Source organism: Ursus arctos, unplaced genomic scaffold, assembly GCF_023065955.2.
Source record: "Ursus arctos isolate Adak ecotype North America unplaced genomic scaffold, UrsArc2.0 scaffold_30, whole genome shotgun sequence".
NCBI classification, from domain to species: domain Eukaryota; kingdom Metazoa; phylum Chordata; class Mammalia; order Carnivora; family Ursidae; genus Ursus; species Ursus arctos.
Genome location: NW_026622986.1, coordinates 12,853,586 through 12,869,998, shown reverse-complemented (window position 1 = coordinate 12,869,998; position 16,413 = coordinate 12,853,586). Strand labels below are relative to the sequence as shown.

At 38.6% G+C, this 16,413-nt stretch overlaps 2 protein-coding genes across 8 annotated transcripts in view; one reads left to right on the top strand and one right to left on the bottom strand.

The window, feature by feature from the left end:
- SELENOO (selenoprotein O) overlaps nucleotides 1-16,413 on the top strand; it is a 45,260-nt gene that overhangs the window by 14,982 nt on the left and 13,865 nt on the right. For 5 of the 7 annotated variants that reach the window (XR_003313590.3, XM_057304715.1, XM_026490276.4 and 2 more), the window contains 8 exons: nucleotides 760-843; nucleotides 1,767-1,896; nucleotides 8,107-8,151; nucleotides 8,472-8,553; nucleotides 8,649-8,741; nucleotides 9,770-9,849; nucleotides 10,797-10,840; nucleotides 15,904-15,983. Coding sequence is in view for 6 of the 7 variants with exons in the window: in XM_057304715.1 (XP_057160698.1) it covers nucleotides 760-843; nucleotides 1,767-1,896; nucleotides 8,107-8,151; nucleotides 8,472-8,553; nucleotides 8,649-8,741; nucleotides 9,770-9,849; nucleotides 10,797-10,840; nucleotides 15,904-15,983 (638 nt within the window). In the remaining variant the exon portion in view is untranslated. The other 2 variants (XM_057304717.1, XM_057304718.1) reach the window with 2 other exon arrangements.
- APBB1IP (amyloid beta precursor protein binding family B member 1 interacting protein) overlaps nucleotides 11,912-16,413 on the bottom strand; it is a 127,026-nt gene continuing 122,524 nt past the window's right edge. Inside the window, exon 14 of the mRNA XM_057304714.1 lies at nucleotides 11,912-13,788. Within this exon, the coding sequence (XP_057160697.1) occupies nucleotides 13,777-13,788 (12 nt within the window). The 3' untranslated portion in view covers nucleotides 11,912-13,776. The remainder of the gene's footprint in view (nucleotides 13,789-16,413) is intronic.

Sequence of the window (16,413 nt, the reverse complement as noted above, 5' to 3'; positions counted from 1 at the left end):
TAGGGAGAGCCGGGTAGGTGTTTCAGAGTTTTTGCTACTATGAACCAGTGACTGCCTTGCAACTGTATCTTCCTATTCCTGAAGGTGACTTTTGAGGACAAACCGCTAACGTGGAATGGCTGGGTCAGAGAGTCTGTACATTTAACATTTTGATAAACAGGGCCCTGTTGCTCTGAAAAAGGTTGAAACCCTATATTGGACAGAGTTGCCAAATATCCTGTATCAGGCTGGCATATCCATTCCCCAGCTTCCTCCTACCCCACACTCCTGCCGCCAGCCCCCTCGGCTGGGAGGCCGCACTCCCTCCCCACTCTGCTAGTGGCCTCCAGCTGATGACAGTAACGGGCGCGCACATCCATATTTTCCCCTTTTCCCATCCTTTGAAAATGAATTAATCTTATTCCTTTACTAGTTTCACTTCCATTCCAAGTAGCCTATATTTTTTTAGAACAAATGCAAGAAATTGAGGATAAGTAAGAAGAAGTTGTATTTCTTGGGGCTTTTGTTCCTGCAGTATTTGAAATCTTTGTGTGGGGGGGTATAAAACAAAAGGCTAAATTTAGTTAAAGGATGTAGTTTGAATATATATTAAGCTATTTAACATCACCCAGTTAAACTTTCAATTGGTAATCTAATTTTGTTTCACTTCTAAAACAAATGCATTTCCATTACCTTTTCTATTCTGGATAATTTTATACATTTAAAAATGCTTTATTATTTCATTACCATGTTTTTGGAATCCTTTTGTTGTGGTTTCAGGTGTTTGTAATACTGATAACTTCAGTTTGTTATCTATTACAATTGACTATGGCCCATTTGGTTTTATGGAAGCCTATAATCCAGGTATGTGTGATTTATATGTAAATATGTATATATATATACACACACATATAATTTCACTAAACTATATAACTATTGTTATAGTGATTACAGTGATGGGGTAGTAGAAAGAATTGGGTTCATTCCTAAAATGGTCATTTTATGTGGTACTCCATGTTCTAGGTGCTGTTGGGATACAAAAATGAGCCCTTCGTGGTCTCTGCCCTTAAGGAATTACATAGTAGAGAAGATGACAGGGAGGGTAGTAGGGAACCTGTGTGAGACAGATCGCAGGTTTGACCTCTGCCATCTGAGCCGTAGTGGCTGTGAGCCCTTCCTTGGACAAGTTACTTAACTTCTCACTTCACCAGTATAAAACGGAGGTCATAGTAACAGTCCTTACAAGGAGGGATCCAAGCGGGCTTCGTGGAGGACATGCCACTTGAGGTGGAGTTTGAAGTGCATTTATGATCACCTGAAAATTCTTTTTTTTTTTTTTTAAGATTTTATTTATTTGGGAGAGAGAGGGAGAGCGAGCAGGAGCAGGGGGAGGAGCAGAGGGAGGAGAGGGAGAAGCAGACTCCCTGCTGAGCAAGGAGCTTGATGCAGGACTCAATCCCAGGACCTTGGGATCATGACCTGAGCCGAAGGCAGATGCTTAACTGACTGAGCCACCCAGGTGCCCCTGATCACCTGAAAATCCTTACATATTAGAATTATTTCCTCTATTGGGCAAATATTCATATTTAAAAAGAATTTCATGTGTATGGGTAGTGAGCGTTCATGTTATTTTTTTAGTTAAATGTTTAACGTCAGAAAGATTTAATAAATGTAGACCTATCTGATAATATAAATTTCTTAAGTTTAAAAATAAATTTAGAAAGGGAGAGGCCATTTATTAAAATTATCTCCACTATAAAATGCCAATATTTTTTTATTTTAAACAGATTTTGTCCCAAACACATCTGATGATGAAAGAAGATATAAAATAGGAAATCAGGCCAATATTGGGATGTTTAATTTAAACAAGTTGTTGCAAGCTTTAAACCCCTTACTGGATCCTAGGCAAAAGCAGTTGTGAGTAAATCCTAAATCCACTAATTAAATCTGTGTGAAAATACATTTGTATAATGATCATTTTTTGAAAAACAAGAAGCTAACATTTTAAAAACCATCTTATTAGTCTTTAATAGTGAAGGCATTTCAAACTGTATTTTTTTCTTTAGTACAGTTTTGGCTTTTTCCCACAGTTATCAGGATAAAGTGTTTCCTTATTTATTGCTTTTTAGGTGTTGTGAAATTTTAGTTTATTTCTCCTTTGATCTAAGGGTTATTTATCATTTTTTTTAATATCTAATAGTTGGGCTCATTTTATTCATATATTTTTATATGTGTTTGGTAAAACCTACTATTTAAAATATGTTAAGGTTTCTTTGTGGCCTCAACATAATGACTTTTGTGCATGTTTCATGACCAAACAAAATAATGTATACTCTTTAGTCAAAGGTTTTACTATATCAAATTGAGTGTATTGAATGTATTATGACTCTATTTTTTATTTATTTGATAAATTTGATTCATAAGAGATGTGTATTAAAATCTTCCACTTGTATTTTTACTAAGTAATTTTTTCTAATTGTTTTAAATTTGCATATGTTGCTATTGTATTATTAGTACATACAGATTTTTACTTATATTGCCTTAAAAAAATGTGCCTTTTAGCTTAACATCATGACCCCTTCATCTTGATTTATCCTTTTAACTCCAGATTTCAATTTATCTGATATTAATATTGCGATTCATGCTTTCTTTTTGTTGGATTTGCCAGGAGTGTCACTTTGTTTTTTACCTTTATCACTTTGTTTTAAAGTATGTTTCTTGTAAAAACAAACAACATATATAGCCAGATTTTAACTCAATGTGATGGTTTCTGTCTTAATAGAAGTATGTAGGCTGTTCACATTTATTACAATGATTGATTTTATTCTTGTCTTACATCATGCTTTATCTTTATATTATGTATTAGTCCCCCCCCCCCGACTTTCCTTATGTTTTTATGATTTGAGCAGTTCATTCATCACCCCCCCACCTTGATTTGGAAACTACTGTATTCTCCACCCACCACTGGTAGTTATCTTCCTTTTTCTGCCACTTTCTCGGTGGGAAGTTATGGGAAGATGAGTTTCCAAACACTTTTCCTTCACTAAGATTCTGTTGGTTTATTTAAGTTTTTCCCTCCATCTCAGCGAGACTTAGAATGCTTTTACGTTTTACCTCTAAGTACCCAACTGCTAGATTTTGCTAATACGACAGCTTAGTATTTTGAATTTCAGACCGTTGTAGGTTTTCTCTTGAAGTGTATCTCTCCTGTCGTAAGACTCTTTGCCCTAGTGCTTCCCCCACCTGCACACGCACACACACACATTTCTAATCATTTCGCTGCTGGCCACTGCTTTTTATTCATGGTTCCATCACCAAGTTTTGATTACTGTATTATTTCACTTACCGGGGTATAGAGGTGATATATTTTCTGAATTCTTGCATAACCGTTACTGTTTTTATTTTACTCTGACAGATGATTGAGACATAGGGTATTAGATTATAGATTCACTTGTGTGTAACAGAAACCCAGAATAATAGTAGTTTGAACAAGATGGACATGAAAGCGTACAGGTTGGTAATTGAGGGCTGGAGTGGGGACTCTGCTGTCCCAGACTGCTTCCAGCTTTCCATCCCGCCATGCACTGCGTGTAGTCCTCAGGGTCTGATCTCGGACACCATCTGTAACATCTGTATTTTGTGTGGCAGCGTGGAGAAGAAAAGAGTCAAGTCCTCACTATTGAAGGATACATGTCAGAATTTGTGCACTTCACTTCCCTCCTTTCACATCAGCCAGAACTCAATCATAGAGCCATATAAAGTGTCGGGGCCTTACATTGTATCAGCATAGCTACGCTGGCCCAAATTTTCCTTCCCTGTATGGTCGTGGGTTCATTGGCCCAAGAGAAGTTTGCAAGATCTGGAAGGCGGAAGTGAGGCAGCAGCGTGATTACACCCAGAAGGCTGGTCTCGGGTCAGGCCCCACTGCCGCTCGCACGTACTGCCGTCCATCTGCTGCTTCATGGTGTTGGTGTGGGGAGAGAGCCAAGTCGCATCCTGGGCCGGGCGTGCACTGCTCCGTGCTCAGGGCACTGGCTGACCCTGCAGCTGACCTGCGCCACGGAGCTGGGACACTGGAGGTACAGACAGGGGTTTCAGCTTGTATAGATTCCACTTGGTCTTCACTGTCTCCAGTCTCACACACAATTTTCTACCCTCTCCTCTCTGCCCACGTTGAGCCCCAAAACCAGACACAGAAGCAACAGTATGATATGTCGTTCTTCACTGGCTCCCACAGTCACGGAAGGTCAAGTCCCTAAGATACACCCCTTGTCCTAAAAACACCAACAGTGGTTCTGCTGCTCTGCTACATTTCCAAGGAGAGAAATCTCTGCTTTTGCTTAACTGTGGACTCTCTTCCATTCATTTCTTTTTGTGCTTTGGACACTCCGTTCTTTGTATGAATCCTCCATACATCCCCAAGTCTGTTACTGTTTTCCTGATGCTTTCCATCTCTTTGTGTTTTTGCGTAGTGTTTTGTGGTAGTTCTTCTCCCCGAATTCCTAGGCCACTAAATTTGAGTCTCAAGAGTAACCGTCTTCTCTCTCAATTAGCCCACTGAATTTTGTAGTCGGAAATGCTATCTTGTAGTTCCAGAAGGTCTGCTGAGGCATAGCTTATTCTTCTGAAGTGTCTTATTCTTTTTTTTCATATTGTTATCTGTCTTCACCAGCAGTTCCATTGTGCTAAGAGCCAACTGTTCTGACGTTCTTTTGTTTTTCCTCTCTCTGGGTGTGGGAGGAAAACCCTTAGGCGCCGTGTTATTTTCCTTTGCCTCTGTGTTGGGGCTCCGCTCCAGGTAAGTGTTGGTACCCGTTTCACGGGCTGGCGGAGTACCTGCAGGATTTTAGCTTTCTGCTGAGCCTCTCCTAGGCTGCCTCTCTGCTCCCAGCTCCCAGCCAAGGCTAGCATTCTCCCACCTTCGGGGGCAGAGAGGTTTTAGCAGCGCTCCGGTAGCTTCTTGGAAGCCAGGGAGCCCACTAACTTTTTGCAGTAACGTTTATACAGGTAGGGCCCGTAACGTCTTTGCTCTGCTCAGCCATGTGGTACCTCAAGAGTGAGGGCCTGCAGCCTTGCTCAGACCCTCCAGGCCCCGCCTGCCTCCCCCAGCCCCTCGCAGCTCTGAGGCCCAGGAGAGGGGCTGAATTAGAGCAGGGAAGGGCAGGTACCAAACATTCATTTGAACCGCCATCTTCCTTTGACATCTCTGGTTTAGTGTTTGGCCTTAAAGACTTTTAAAAGAAATCACTTACTCTCCCTTTCAGTGGTTACCTGTGGTTGGGGGGGGGGGCTTCATTAGAGTACATAGTCCTTCTCTGGCTCCATTTACTCCTCTCTGGGGGAAGAAGGGTTAATGATCAGTTCGATGAATTTGGGAGAAGAAACTAAATGTGTGGCTCATCCTATAAATACCTCTCTTTTCAGAGAGCTGCCCAACCAGAGAAAGCCCACATGTTCTGCTTTTTTATATGAAAATTGTATGGAGGTGCGCCCAGATGGGGGAGGCCCATGGTTGTAACTGCTGTGCTAGTAACGGAGAGAATAAATCTCTCTAATTTAGGCGCAATATATTAACATGCCGATTTATCCGCAGACTTAAGCCATGTTTTCCAGACTAGCTTTTATCAATAACAAAGCTGAACTTATTTATTTATTTATTTATTTATTTAATGTTTTTTTATTATATTATGTTAGTCACCATGCAGTACATCCCTGGTTTCCGATGTAAAGCTCGATGCTTCATTAGTTGCGTATAACACCCAGTGCACCATGCAATACGTGCCCTCCTTACTACCCATCACCGGCCTATCCCATTCCCCCACCCCCCTCCCCTCTGAGGCCCTCAGTTTGTTTCTCATAGTCCATAGTCTCTCATGTCATTCCCCCTTCTGATTACCCCCTTTCTTTATCCCTTTCTTCCCCTACCGATCATCCTAGTTCTTATGTTCCATAGATGAGAGAAATCATATGATAGTTGTCTTTCTCTGCTTGACTTATTTCACTTAGCATTATCTCCTCCAGTGCCGTCCATGTTGCAGCAAATGTTGAGAACTCGTTCTTTCTGATAGCTGAGTAATATTCCATTGTATATATGGAGCACAACTTCTTAATCCATTCATCTGTTGAAAGGCATCTCGGTTCTTTCCACTATTTGGCTATTGTGGACAATGCTTCTATGAACATTGGGGTGCATATGGCCCTTCTCTTCACTACGTCTGTATCTTTGGGGTAAATACCCAGTAGTGCAATGGCTGGGTCATAGGGTAGCTCAATTTTTAACTTTTTAAGGGACCTCCACACTGTTTTCCAGAGTGGCTGTACCAACTTGCATTCCTACCAACAATGTAGGAGGGATCCCCTTTCTCCACATCCTCTCCAGCAATTGTTGTTTCTTGCCTTGTCAATTTTTGCCATTCTAACTGGCGTAAGGTGGTATCTTAGTGTGGTTTTGATTTGAATTTCCCTGATGGCTAATGATTTTGAACATTTTTTCATATGTCTGTTAGCCATTTGTATGTCATCATTGGAAAAGTGTCTGTTCGTATCTTCTGCCCATTTTTTGATTTGTTTATGTGTTTCTCGCGTATTGAGTTTGAGAAGTTCTTTGTAGATCTTGGATACCAGTCTTTTATCTGTAGTATCATTTGCAAATATATTCTCCCATTCCGTTGGGCTGCCTCTTAGTTTTTTTGACTGTTTCCTTGGCTGTGCAGAAGCTTTTTATCTTGATGAAGTCCCACAAGTTCATTTTATCTTTTGTTTCTCTTGCCTTTGGAGATGTGTCATGAAAAAGGTTACAAAGCTGAACTTTTAATCTCAGTCTGACTATTGTGTGATCTCTCCTGAATTCGGGCTGAAGAAAAAAGGGTACCTGGTTGCCGTTTTAGACAACAGAATAAATAATAAATAGGCAACATTGTAATGTTTGTAATTACTCAAAATGAAATATCTTGCATATGTATACAAATAAGCATGAATAATAATCTAAGTATGTTAATAATTACATAGAATGTGAAGATATTTCTTGATGTAACCACTGGACATCGAACTCCTTGAGGGCTGGATCACGTTTTAATCATTTCTGTGTCTGTAATGTATTTGCCAGAAGATAAAGTATATTTAACTTCACTCTCTCCCCCCCCCAAAATCTAAAATTGACCATTTCCAGTACAACAAGATCCCAGGTGGAAGGCAAAGCAGATAGTAATTTCATTAACCCCAGGTAGCACAAAGGATTACTACAACAAGGTAAAAGTTTTATATACCATCTATGGTTTCCTTAATATAATTTAAAAATATATTGGTAATACATTATATTTCAAAATCAAAGTAATATAAAACAATATTCATTAAGCAGTCACTCTTGTCTCCATTAATTTTACATTGGTTTTGTCCTGCAGAGTTCATTTATTCGTTCAACAAACATTTATTGAGGTGCTTAATATGTGCCAGACGCTGTTGTAAGTGCTAAGGGGACAGCAGCGAATCAAACAGCATGATAATTGTGCCCTTGTGGTGCTTACTTCCGGTGGGAGAGACAGTCAAACAGAATAAATAAGTTACATAGCTTATTAGAAGGAGATAAATACAATGGAGAAAAATAAGGAGGGGATAGGGAATAAAGGAAAGGAGGGGTTTGCAGATTTAAAAGGATGGTCAGTACCTCCCTCAAGCAAAGGCTCGAAGGAGTCACGGGAGCAAGCCGCATGGAGGCCTGGGGGAAGGGTGCTCCCGGCGAGGGACCAGCCTGTGCAAAGGCCCCGAGCAGGTTGTGTGCGGTGTTGTAAGGCACAGCAAGAAGGCTCCTGTGGCTGCCTCGAAGAAGCATATGGGATGAGGTCAGTAAAGTAAAGGGAGTGGAGCTTCAGAATGAGTTGAGCTTTTGTGTGATTTAAAGTACATATAAGAATCTTATGAAATAGAAACTTAATTTGTTTCAAGATGAGTTTAAGGTTAAGAATGCTTTAATCTTTATATTTTTATGAAATGTATGAATTGAGATTGATAAATATAATTACCATATTTATATTTAATATGTGAAAAGGTTCCCTTTGTTCTTGTAAAATGTAATTCAAGAATGTTAATTTTTAATCAAGTTTCACTGTCCTTCCTTTTCTCTCCCTGTAGAGCAGCTCAGATTCTTGAGGGATATCCTGTTCTTTATTATACAAGGTTTGTCCTTCTGAATAGGGATATGAAAGCATCCTAGTTGGGGCGCCTGGGTGGCTCAGTCGTTTAGCGTCTGCCTTCGGCTCAGGGCGTGATCCTGGGGTCCTGGGATTGAGCCCCACATCAGGCTCCTCACTGGGAGCCTGCTTCTTCCTCTCCCACTCCCCCTGCTTGTGTTCCCTTTCTCGCTGGCTGTCTCTCTCTCTGTCAAATAAATAAATAAAGTCTTAAAAAAAAAAAAAAAAGAAAGAAAGCATTCTAGTTGGTTTGAGGACAATTCTTAAAATAGTGAGAGTTGAACTAAACCGACATTTCTCTTTCAGATTTAGAGCCTTGTTCAAAGCCAAACTGGGGTTACTTGGAGAAAGGAAGGGTGATGATGATTTAATTGCATTTCTCTTACATGTGAGTTTGTCTTTTTTTTTCCTGACTAACATTTGAATTACTAATCAGCATATTCTTGAAGAATTGAGATTGATAAATATAATTATTTTCATTAGCTCATGGCAAAGACAGAAGCTGATTTTACAATGACATTTCGGCAGCTCAGCGAGATGACTCAAAGCCAATTAGAGGAGCTCGACATTCCCCAGGTAGTCATTTGTGACATTTGGTTTTCTCTTAATTAAGTTTTCTTTAACAGATGTACAGAGGTATAATTTCCATGCCATAAAATTCCACTGGCTTTAAGTATATAATTCAGTGATTTTTTTATAATTTACAGATTTGTGCATTTATTACCACGATTTGATTCTAGAACAATTCCGTCACCCTAAAATAAGAGCCTTTGTGCCCATTTGCAGTGAATCCCTGTTTCCATTCCTAGTCCCAAGCAGCTACTAATTTACTTTGTGTCTTAAGGTTTTCACTTTCTAGATGTTTCCTATAAATGGAATCACACACAATGTGGTCTTTTTCACTTGGCTTCTTCATGAGCCGAGTTTTGGGGTTCTTCCACGTTGTGACCATAGCAGCAGTCCTTTCCTCTTTGTTGCTAAGTGGTGCGCCACTGTACGGATATACCATCTTTTGCTGGTCCACTTCCAGTTGATGGACATTTGGGTCATTTCCACTTCCTGGCTATTGTGAATAAATACTGCTCCGAACACGCAAGTACAAGTTTTTGTGTGAACATATGTTTTCATTTCTCTTGGATAGATACTCAGAGTGGAATCATGTCTTATTAATTTTTATATCCTTCCCACCTCACATAGTTCCCAGTGCAGCATTGACATTCTGTAAATATTTGTTGAATGAATTAATAGATGACTAAATAAAATGCAATTGCAAATTAAGTTTTTAAAAGTAAATTATACATTATTTAAAGGAAGGCTTTTGGATAACGTTAAGTATTCACGTGTCATCTCTCTAAGGACTTCGTTTACCTTAAATCATGCCATTACATGAATTACCATGAATTAGAATTTTACAGTTGAATGTCATGTAAGGAAAAGGAAAATATTACTCTTTTTTAGTACTACTTCTACTTGAAATAGCATGTCTTAAAAAAATCTGGTATTACAAATTATTATCAAAGAACATAATTTAAAGTAACATGAAGTTAAAATAAACAGAACTAATATTAGTATAATAAGCAGCCTATTACCACATTTTCATTTAGCAATTCTGGGCACTGAAGATGATTTCGAAGCACAAGCTTTTTCCTGCCTGGGTGTCCCAGTACCTTTTGAGACTGAACAGGTAAGGTCATCTAACCACTTCTGAAAAAGCTTGTGATGGATTACCTTAGCAGAGGCAACCCATCAGGTTTTCCTTCAGTTCCAACATTTCCTTCTACTGCTGGGTACTTTGCACCTGCCTGTGGCAACATGTCACCCATGCAGAGAGCACTGGTCTGTTCACTTCAACTCTGATAACACTGCTTCCCCAGATGCCCTAAGCTCTGGAGGAGAGCTCCCCAGGCTTCTAGCCCTGCCTGTTACTTGTCACATTGGCTAAGAATTTGTAAGAAGTTACTTTGTTTCATAAATCCCAGCAAAGTAGAAGCAACAAACTTGGGAGTAAAGACATTGTAGGTAGTGGCCCCTGAAGAGAAAGACAGGGAGAAATAGCCCTTCCCAGTTTAATTGCCTCTGAGGGCTGTTTATCAAGATGACCAGGATATATCAAGAAAAGAAAAAAATGGAATCATTTTCAGAAAACTGTTTAAGATAAAAGTATCAGACAGTTTAAAATTTTTAGATAAACCTTTTTAATTTGTAAAAATAAAAGATTTGGGATTAGATGGGGCGCCTGGGTGGCACAGCGGTTAAGCATCTGCCTTCGGCTAAGGGCGTGATCCTGGCGTTATGGGATCGAGCCCCACATCGGGCTCCTCCGCTGTGAGCCTGCTTCTTCCTCTCCCACTCCCCCTGCTTGTGTTCCCTCTCTCGCTGGCTGTCTCTATCTCTGTCAAATAAATAAATAAAATCTTAAAAAAAAAAAAAGATTTGGGATTAGCTAAAATAACTAAACAAGGTAGTATTTTATATATTATTTAATCAAATTCAGTATTTTCTATCTTCCTTTCAGACACTGATTCAATGTGATTTTTAAATGTCCCCCCCCCCAAGATTTGCCCACCCTTTTGAAAAAAAAGATACGAGGAGACAATGGTTAATTTTGTCCTTTGTTTTATTCCTTGTTAGTAACACAAATGATTCAGATTCTGAAAGAAGAAAAAGAATGACAAGTGAGTAAACCTTTTGATTTTTTCAACTTTAAGGATTATCACATAAAAGCAACACTTTTTTGAAAGCTAGAAGTAATTACTTGAGGGAACCGAGGGTTTTTTTTTTTGTTTTGTTTTGTTTTTTGGTTTTTATGGCTTGTTTTTAACTAGAATAATTCCAGTTGAGTATAGTTTAGTTGAGTTGGAGTGTCATTGATGGGCTTTTCTAAATGACCTTTAACAGAGTATAACAGTTCTGCTTTTAGTAAGTTTGCATACTGATGTTAAAATAATATTGTCCTAAAAGATGGTGGAGAGACAAGGTGGTTTGGGTTATGGTGGAAAGAATGAGTTTGGGGATCTGGCAGATGCATCTCCTTTTAGCTGTACGATCTGAGAGATACTTAACTCTGAGTTTCAAGGCCCTTAGCTGTTATAAAGTGGGGCTATTTTGCAGCGATGTTGTAATGATGAGCAATGTATATAAGGTATCTTGGTACAGTGCATGGGCTATAATACACACCCCGTAAGGGGGAGCTCTAGAAAGAAATCATCTCTATATATCAATTTCAGTTTACCATGTGACTTCACACTTGGTTTGGAGAAGAAAAAACTGGAAGTTAGTTCCTTTTGCAGTGTGGATTCTAATAAGGTCAAAGTTCAGACAGAACGTTCCCAAGTCCTTGAGGCCTGTTGCCTTACTTAGGACTTGTATACAGAGCTCGAGTGTGTCATCAGGGTGGCCGATTCATGCGAATGAAATAAGGGTGACGCTAGCAACCCACGGTACGTTACGGAATGAGATTGCTTCTTGAACTCAGGGCATTATTGTGGAAATAACACCCAGTTTAGCTTTTACATTGAAGTGAGTGATCTCTTTGGGGCTCGGCACGGATTTCGTTTCCAGCCACTTCTGTCCACTGGTGCAGTCATACAGAATTCATAGCCAGTTCAGCATATGGACACTCAGCAGTTAAGGGGAAGAAGAGATCGAAAGACTAACCTGTGGTGTCAGTCTTCAGTATTTGGATTTGTTTGGTTATGACGGGATGGACGAGGGGGTAAATGAAAGAAATCCAATGAACTCAAGGCTGCCGCTTTCAGTTATTTTAGAGAAGTAGTCAGTGCTGAATAGTGAGCTCTCGAGGACGGGAGAAAGATCAATTTCCACAAAGAGCAATGGTCTGATAAAAGTTCATAATGATAGCTCAGTTATTTTTTTTAAAGGTACACTTCCATACATTATTACTATATATTTAATTGAGATGAAAATGCAAATATGTAAGAAATTGCCCAAATTATGTAACAGTGTGTACCAGGGGTGGGAATTGAAGAATTGAACAGGCACGAAGAAATAAACCATGTAAGAAGAGGGTCCAGTGTAGTGAAGTCTGAATCTTCATTTCCCTTATAATCGACTCTTCATTTCTCAGCTCTTGACCCGAGCTTCTTTTCCTTCGAGGGACAGTATGGCCTGGCCGCCGGAGTTGGACCAGCTGTGCCTGAGCTCTGGTTCGGCCATTTCTTTCCTAGATGTTATTAAGCAGGTCGCTTGATTCCTTCATCCCTCTTTTTCTCTTTCCGGTGTGGACATGTATTTTTTTAGTGGCTTTATTGAGATATAATTTACATAACAAAGTTCATTTTAAGTGTACAGTGATTTTTTTTAAACTAAATTTAAAAAACTGTGCAATCATGACAGTCCATTTTAAAACATTTCTATCCACTTGACCTCACTTTTGTTTCCTCATCTGTAAAGTGCATTTACCTCATGGACTGTTGCACAGCATCAGGGAGATGGTAGTTGGCACATAATAAGTACTCATTAAGTGTCAGCTATTATGTGAGTGTAAAGTACATGAAATATCTTTGTTGGGAAGACTGGGATGATGATGTTTTTTAGAAACCAAAAGACTAAAAATATATTGCTGTTGTATATTGTTTCAAAATATTAAAAAAATCAATAGTAGATGAGGAGAAGTTTTTTGTTTTTTTTGTTTTTTGAAGTAGGCTCCATGCCCCACGTGGGGCTTGAACTCACGAGCCTGTGTCAAGAGTTGCGTACTCTACCAGCTGAGCCAGCCAGGTGTTCCAGGGGAGGATTTGCTTTAAAATGTTTTTGTACATGCTCCAAGTTGCAAGCAATGAGAACATCAAAGATAAGTGTTTTAAAGGTCTTAGAATTTTAAAAAAAAAAAACGCTATGAAATTTATTGTTTTTAAGACTCCAAATAACTCTACGATCATAAGCCATCAGAGGGCATTGATCACTTCTCTTCTATGTCATACCGTGCCCACCCAGCCCGGAAATCATACTATAATTTTATTTAATAAATGCTTTTCATTACTGTCATTACTGTGCACTGAGCACAGCCATTGTAGTTCCAGCATTATACAGCTGGGTTTATATTGCTACGGAGACATTTTAAAAAGCTCTAAAACAGCTGCATGTGCGATAAAACTAACTTGGTTGTGATTCTGAAAAATGCATCAGTGTAATTCTGCTTTCTTTGTGCCTAGTAGTGAATTTGTGGCACATGCTCAGAAGAATCTTGACTTGTCCTTAGAACACAGGTAGTTTAGAGCTCAGGGCCAACTATGTTGAAATCCCGGGTTTGAGCCTCATTGGAAAATACAGCCCTAGGCCTAGTTCACAGACCTTCCCGTCTGCCACCTTACAAATGGCATGCCCAGTGATCATGGAGAATGAATTGGCCCAGACTGGGATTGGCTCAACACAAATTTACCTCTTTTGAAAAAGAACACAAAGAGAATGCTAGTGTGATTCAAGTCAGATACCTTTCCTTTGTCTGCTGGGACTCTCAGTAGAAATTAAGCAAGATCATTGGGAATCAAGGTGAAAGTGCTCTCAGTTAAGGTGATAGTATAAATTTAAATTGTGGCCTCTAGTAGATATTTCAGACCTTTTGTGGATAATAGAAGAAAAAGTTCCTTCTTCATTCTTCCTCCTGGACATTAAAAAAAAAGAGAGACAGAAGGAACAATGGAAGATGCTATATTTGAAATAATTTTGCTCTTAAATTATTTTAATAACTAACAATTAATGAGAATACAATTTATTTTTATTGAGTTAGATAAATGATAAATAGAACTACCATTTTCACTGCCAGCCTATGAGAGATTAGTTGTGTTTAATAATTGAAGAGTTCAGTGTTTTATGGCCATCGGGTCTGCGAACTTTCTGATACATTAAGCTTTTCCAATTGGATGGGAGCAATGATATGCTTTATTTATAATCTGATGTAGTCAATAAAACAGTCTTAAATCTCTTCCAGCACTAAATTTGCTTATTCAGAAACATATACTAAGCCCCTATAATATGTCCCTTTTTGTACAGTCACGTTGTTTAAAGTTGAAACTACAAAGATGAATTTGAGTCCTGTCACTAGAGTCAACACTCTAGCGGGTCAGGGATTCCCACATTGCATGGAGCTCTGGCAGGGTTTGTGCGTGGACATAATCCTCACTAAACCACTGCTTAAAATTTTGTTGCCAAAAGAACCCACCAACAGAAAATTCCCAACTAGGCTCCAATAACTCCTCAAAGAATCTTATAAACAGATCTATAATTTTCTGATTTCCAAGTAGTTCATATATTTATAACTTGGTCCAAAGCACTTCTGCTTGTAGCTGAAATTTCTAGTGTGTTTAAACAGTATTTCATTATCAGCTTTGTATGAAATGTTTGTCAAATTTGTCAAACTTTTCATTGGAAGGCTCCACTCTCCCTCTGCCTACACTGAGTGTTTCCACAACTCCCCTTGCTTGTTAGTTTCCTTTTTGTTTAAGGATTGTATGTATTTTCTGTGTACATGTGTTTTGTTTTAAACAAGTACTTTATAAATTCTTCAAGCTTTGAAAAATGCAGATTTACAGAAAGACTAAGAAAAAAATCCCGTTTTCCCAAACACAGTTATTATTTACTTTTTTGATACATTTACTACTAGTCTCTCTTTTTCTGTGTGTATTGATTAGGAGAAAAATATAGTAGTAATCATACAATGGTATAATTTAGGTGCTTTTTTTTTTTTTTTTTGCTAAGAGAAAATAAGGCATTTTCCCTTGCACTTCATTCTTTATAATGTAACATTTTTAACGGCTACATAATATTTCTTCGAAAGGATATGCAGTGTTTTACTTAACTATTCCCCTACTAAGTATTTAAATTGTTTCTAGTTATCCTTAATATAAATAATACTTTTTTATGTTTAAATTTGTTTTCATAGACTATGTTCCTACAGAATTACTGGGTCCCATAGCACTTCTTATTATATCATTAGATTATATGTCATATCTTGGCTGATCGTTAAAACCAAGTTGAAAGGGACTTTGTATGTTTCCTCCATTTGAGTAGCTAGCTCAGCAGGCTGTTGAGAATCACAAAATGATGATTCCCGGAGTCCACTCAGAATTTCTGTTGAGCTAGTGGGGAGAAGCGTCCCTCCTCTCCACTCAGTTGATAAATTATTTTGGAAAAGTCTCATCTCAACTAAAGACATGGTTTCCGGAATTTTTCTAAATGTGCCATTATTATAATACTTTAAAATGACAAAATGAGTGGTCACTATCAAAAATATAAATTTGTAAAGAGTTTTGCCTGCATGTAACCTTTCATGTTTGCTCTTGGCAGCGTTAACATTAAGCAGTACTACTAAGTCGGAACTGAATTCTGAGCTTAAAAATATTAAAAGCAGCAACTTCTCTCCCCCACCCTCCACTTAGGCTAACAGGCCTAACTCAGATACATTCACTACTTTCTCCATGCTTTAGAAAGTGCTTAGTGAACTGAACAGGGTGAAAAACCACAGTAATGATGCAACACCTTTGAAGAGAAAAACCAAACACGGTATTGCTCATACGCTCAAAAAAGTGTTTTCTGTACCATAAGGTAATAGACAGTGTACATTGTTTGTAAATAATAAAAATTGACTGATGCTGATCGCTTCTTCTCATTTGCACTTTCCAGCACAGTCCTTAAAGCTTATCTAGTTTGGGGGATAATTTCATATGGCCTATACGGACTTAGTAATTTATTGTTCCAAAACATGCTTTTCCCTCTTAAGCTGTTAATCCCAGGTATGTCCTGAAGAACTGGATGGCAGAGTCTGCAGTGCGAAAAGCAGAAAGGAATGATTTTTCAGAGGTAAGGTGTTTGAGGCTTCTGGCTTTATTTTTATTGATTTTAAACGTATCATATTATAAGCACACTTATTTTGTTTGTAGACATGCTGAACTAGACCATTGCCAGCACCAGCTTCCCAGAATTCTTGCTGCCTCGTCTCCCTTTTTTTTTCAGTGAATCTTTTTTTTCATATTTTCTAATTTATTCTTTAATGTATTTAAAATTTTAAAGATTCATTTATATTCTCTATTATTCGAACTTCTGAGGGTCTGATTCTGCTGTTTATTGCTTCTGTTTTGGAATTTTGGATTTCCGTCTCCGAGATCCAGTGAAGCCTGATTTAAGGGTGTATCTCTCCAGAGGGAATTCGCTTTTCGCTTCTAGCAGGTGTCCATGGCACTAGCCACGGGGGTCCACTTAAATTAATCCTGACAGCAGTGAAGACGGATGA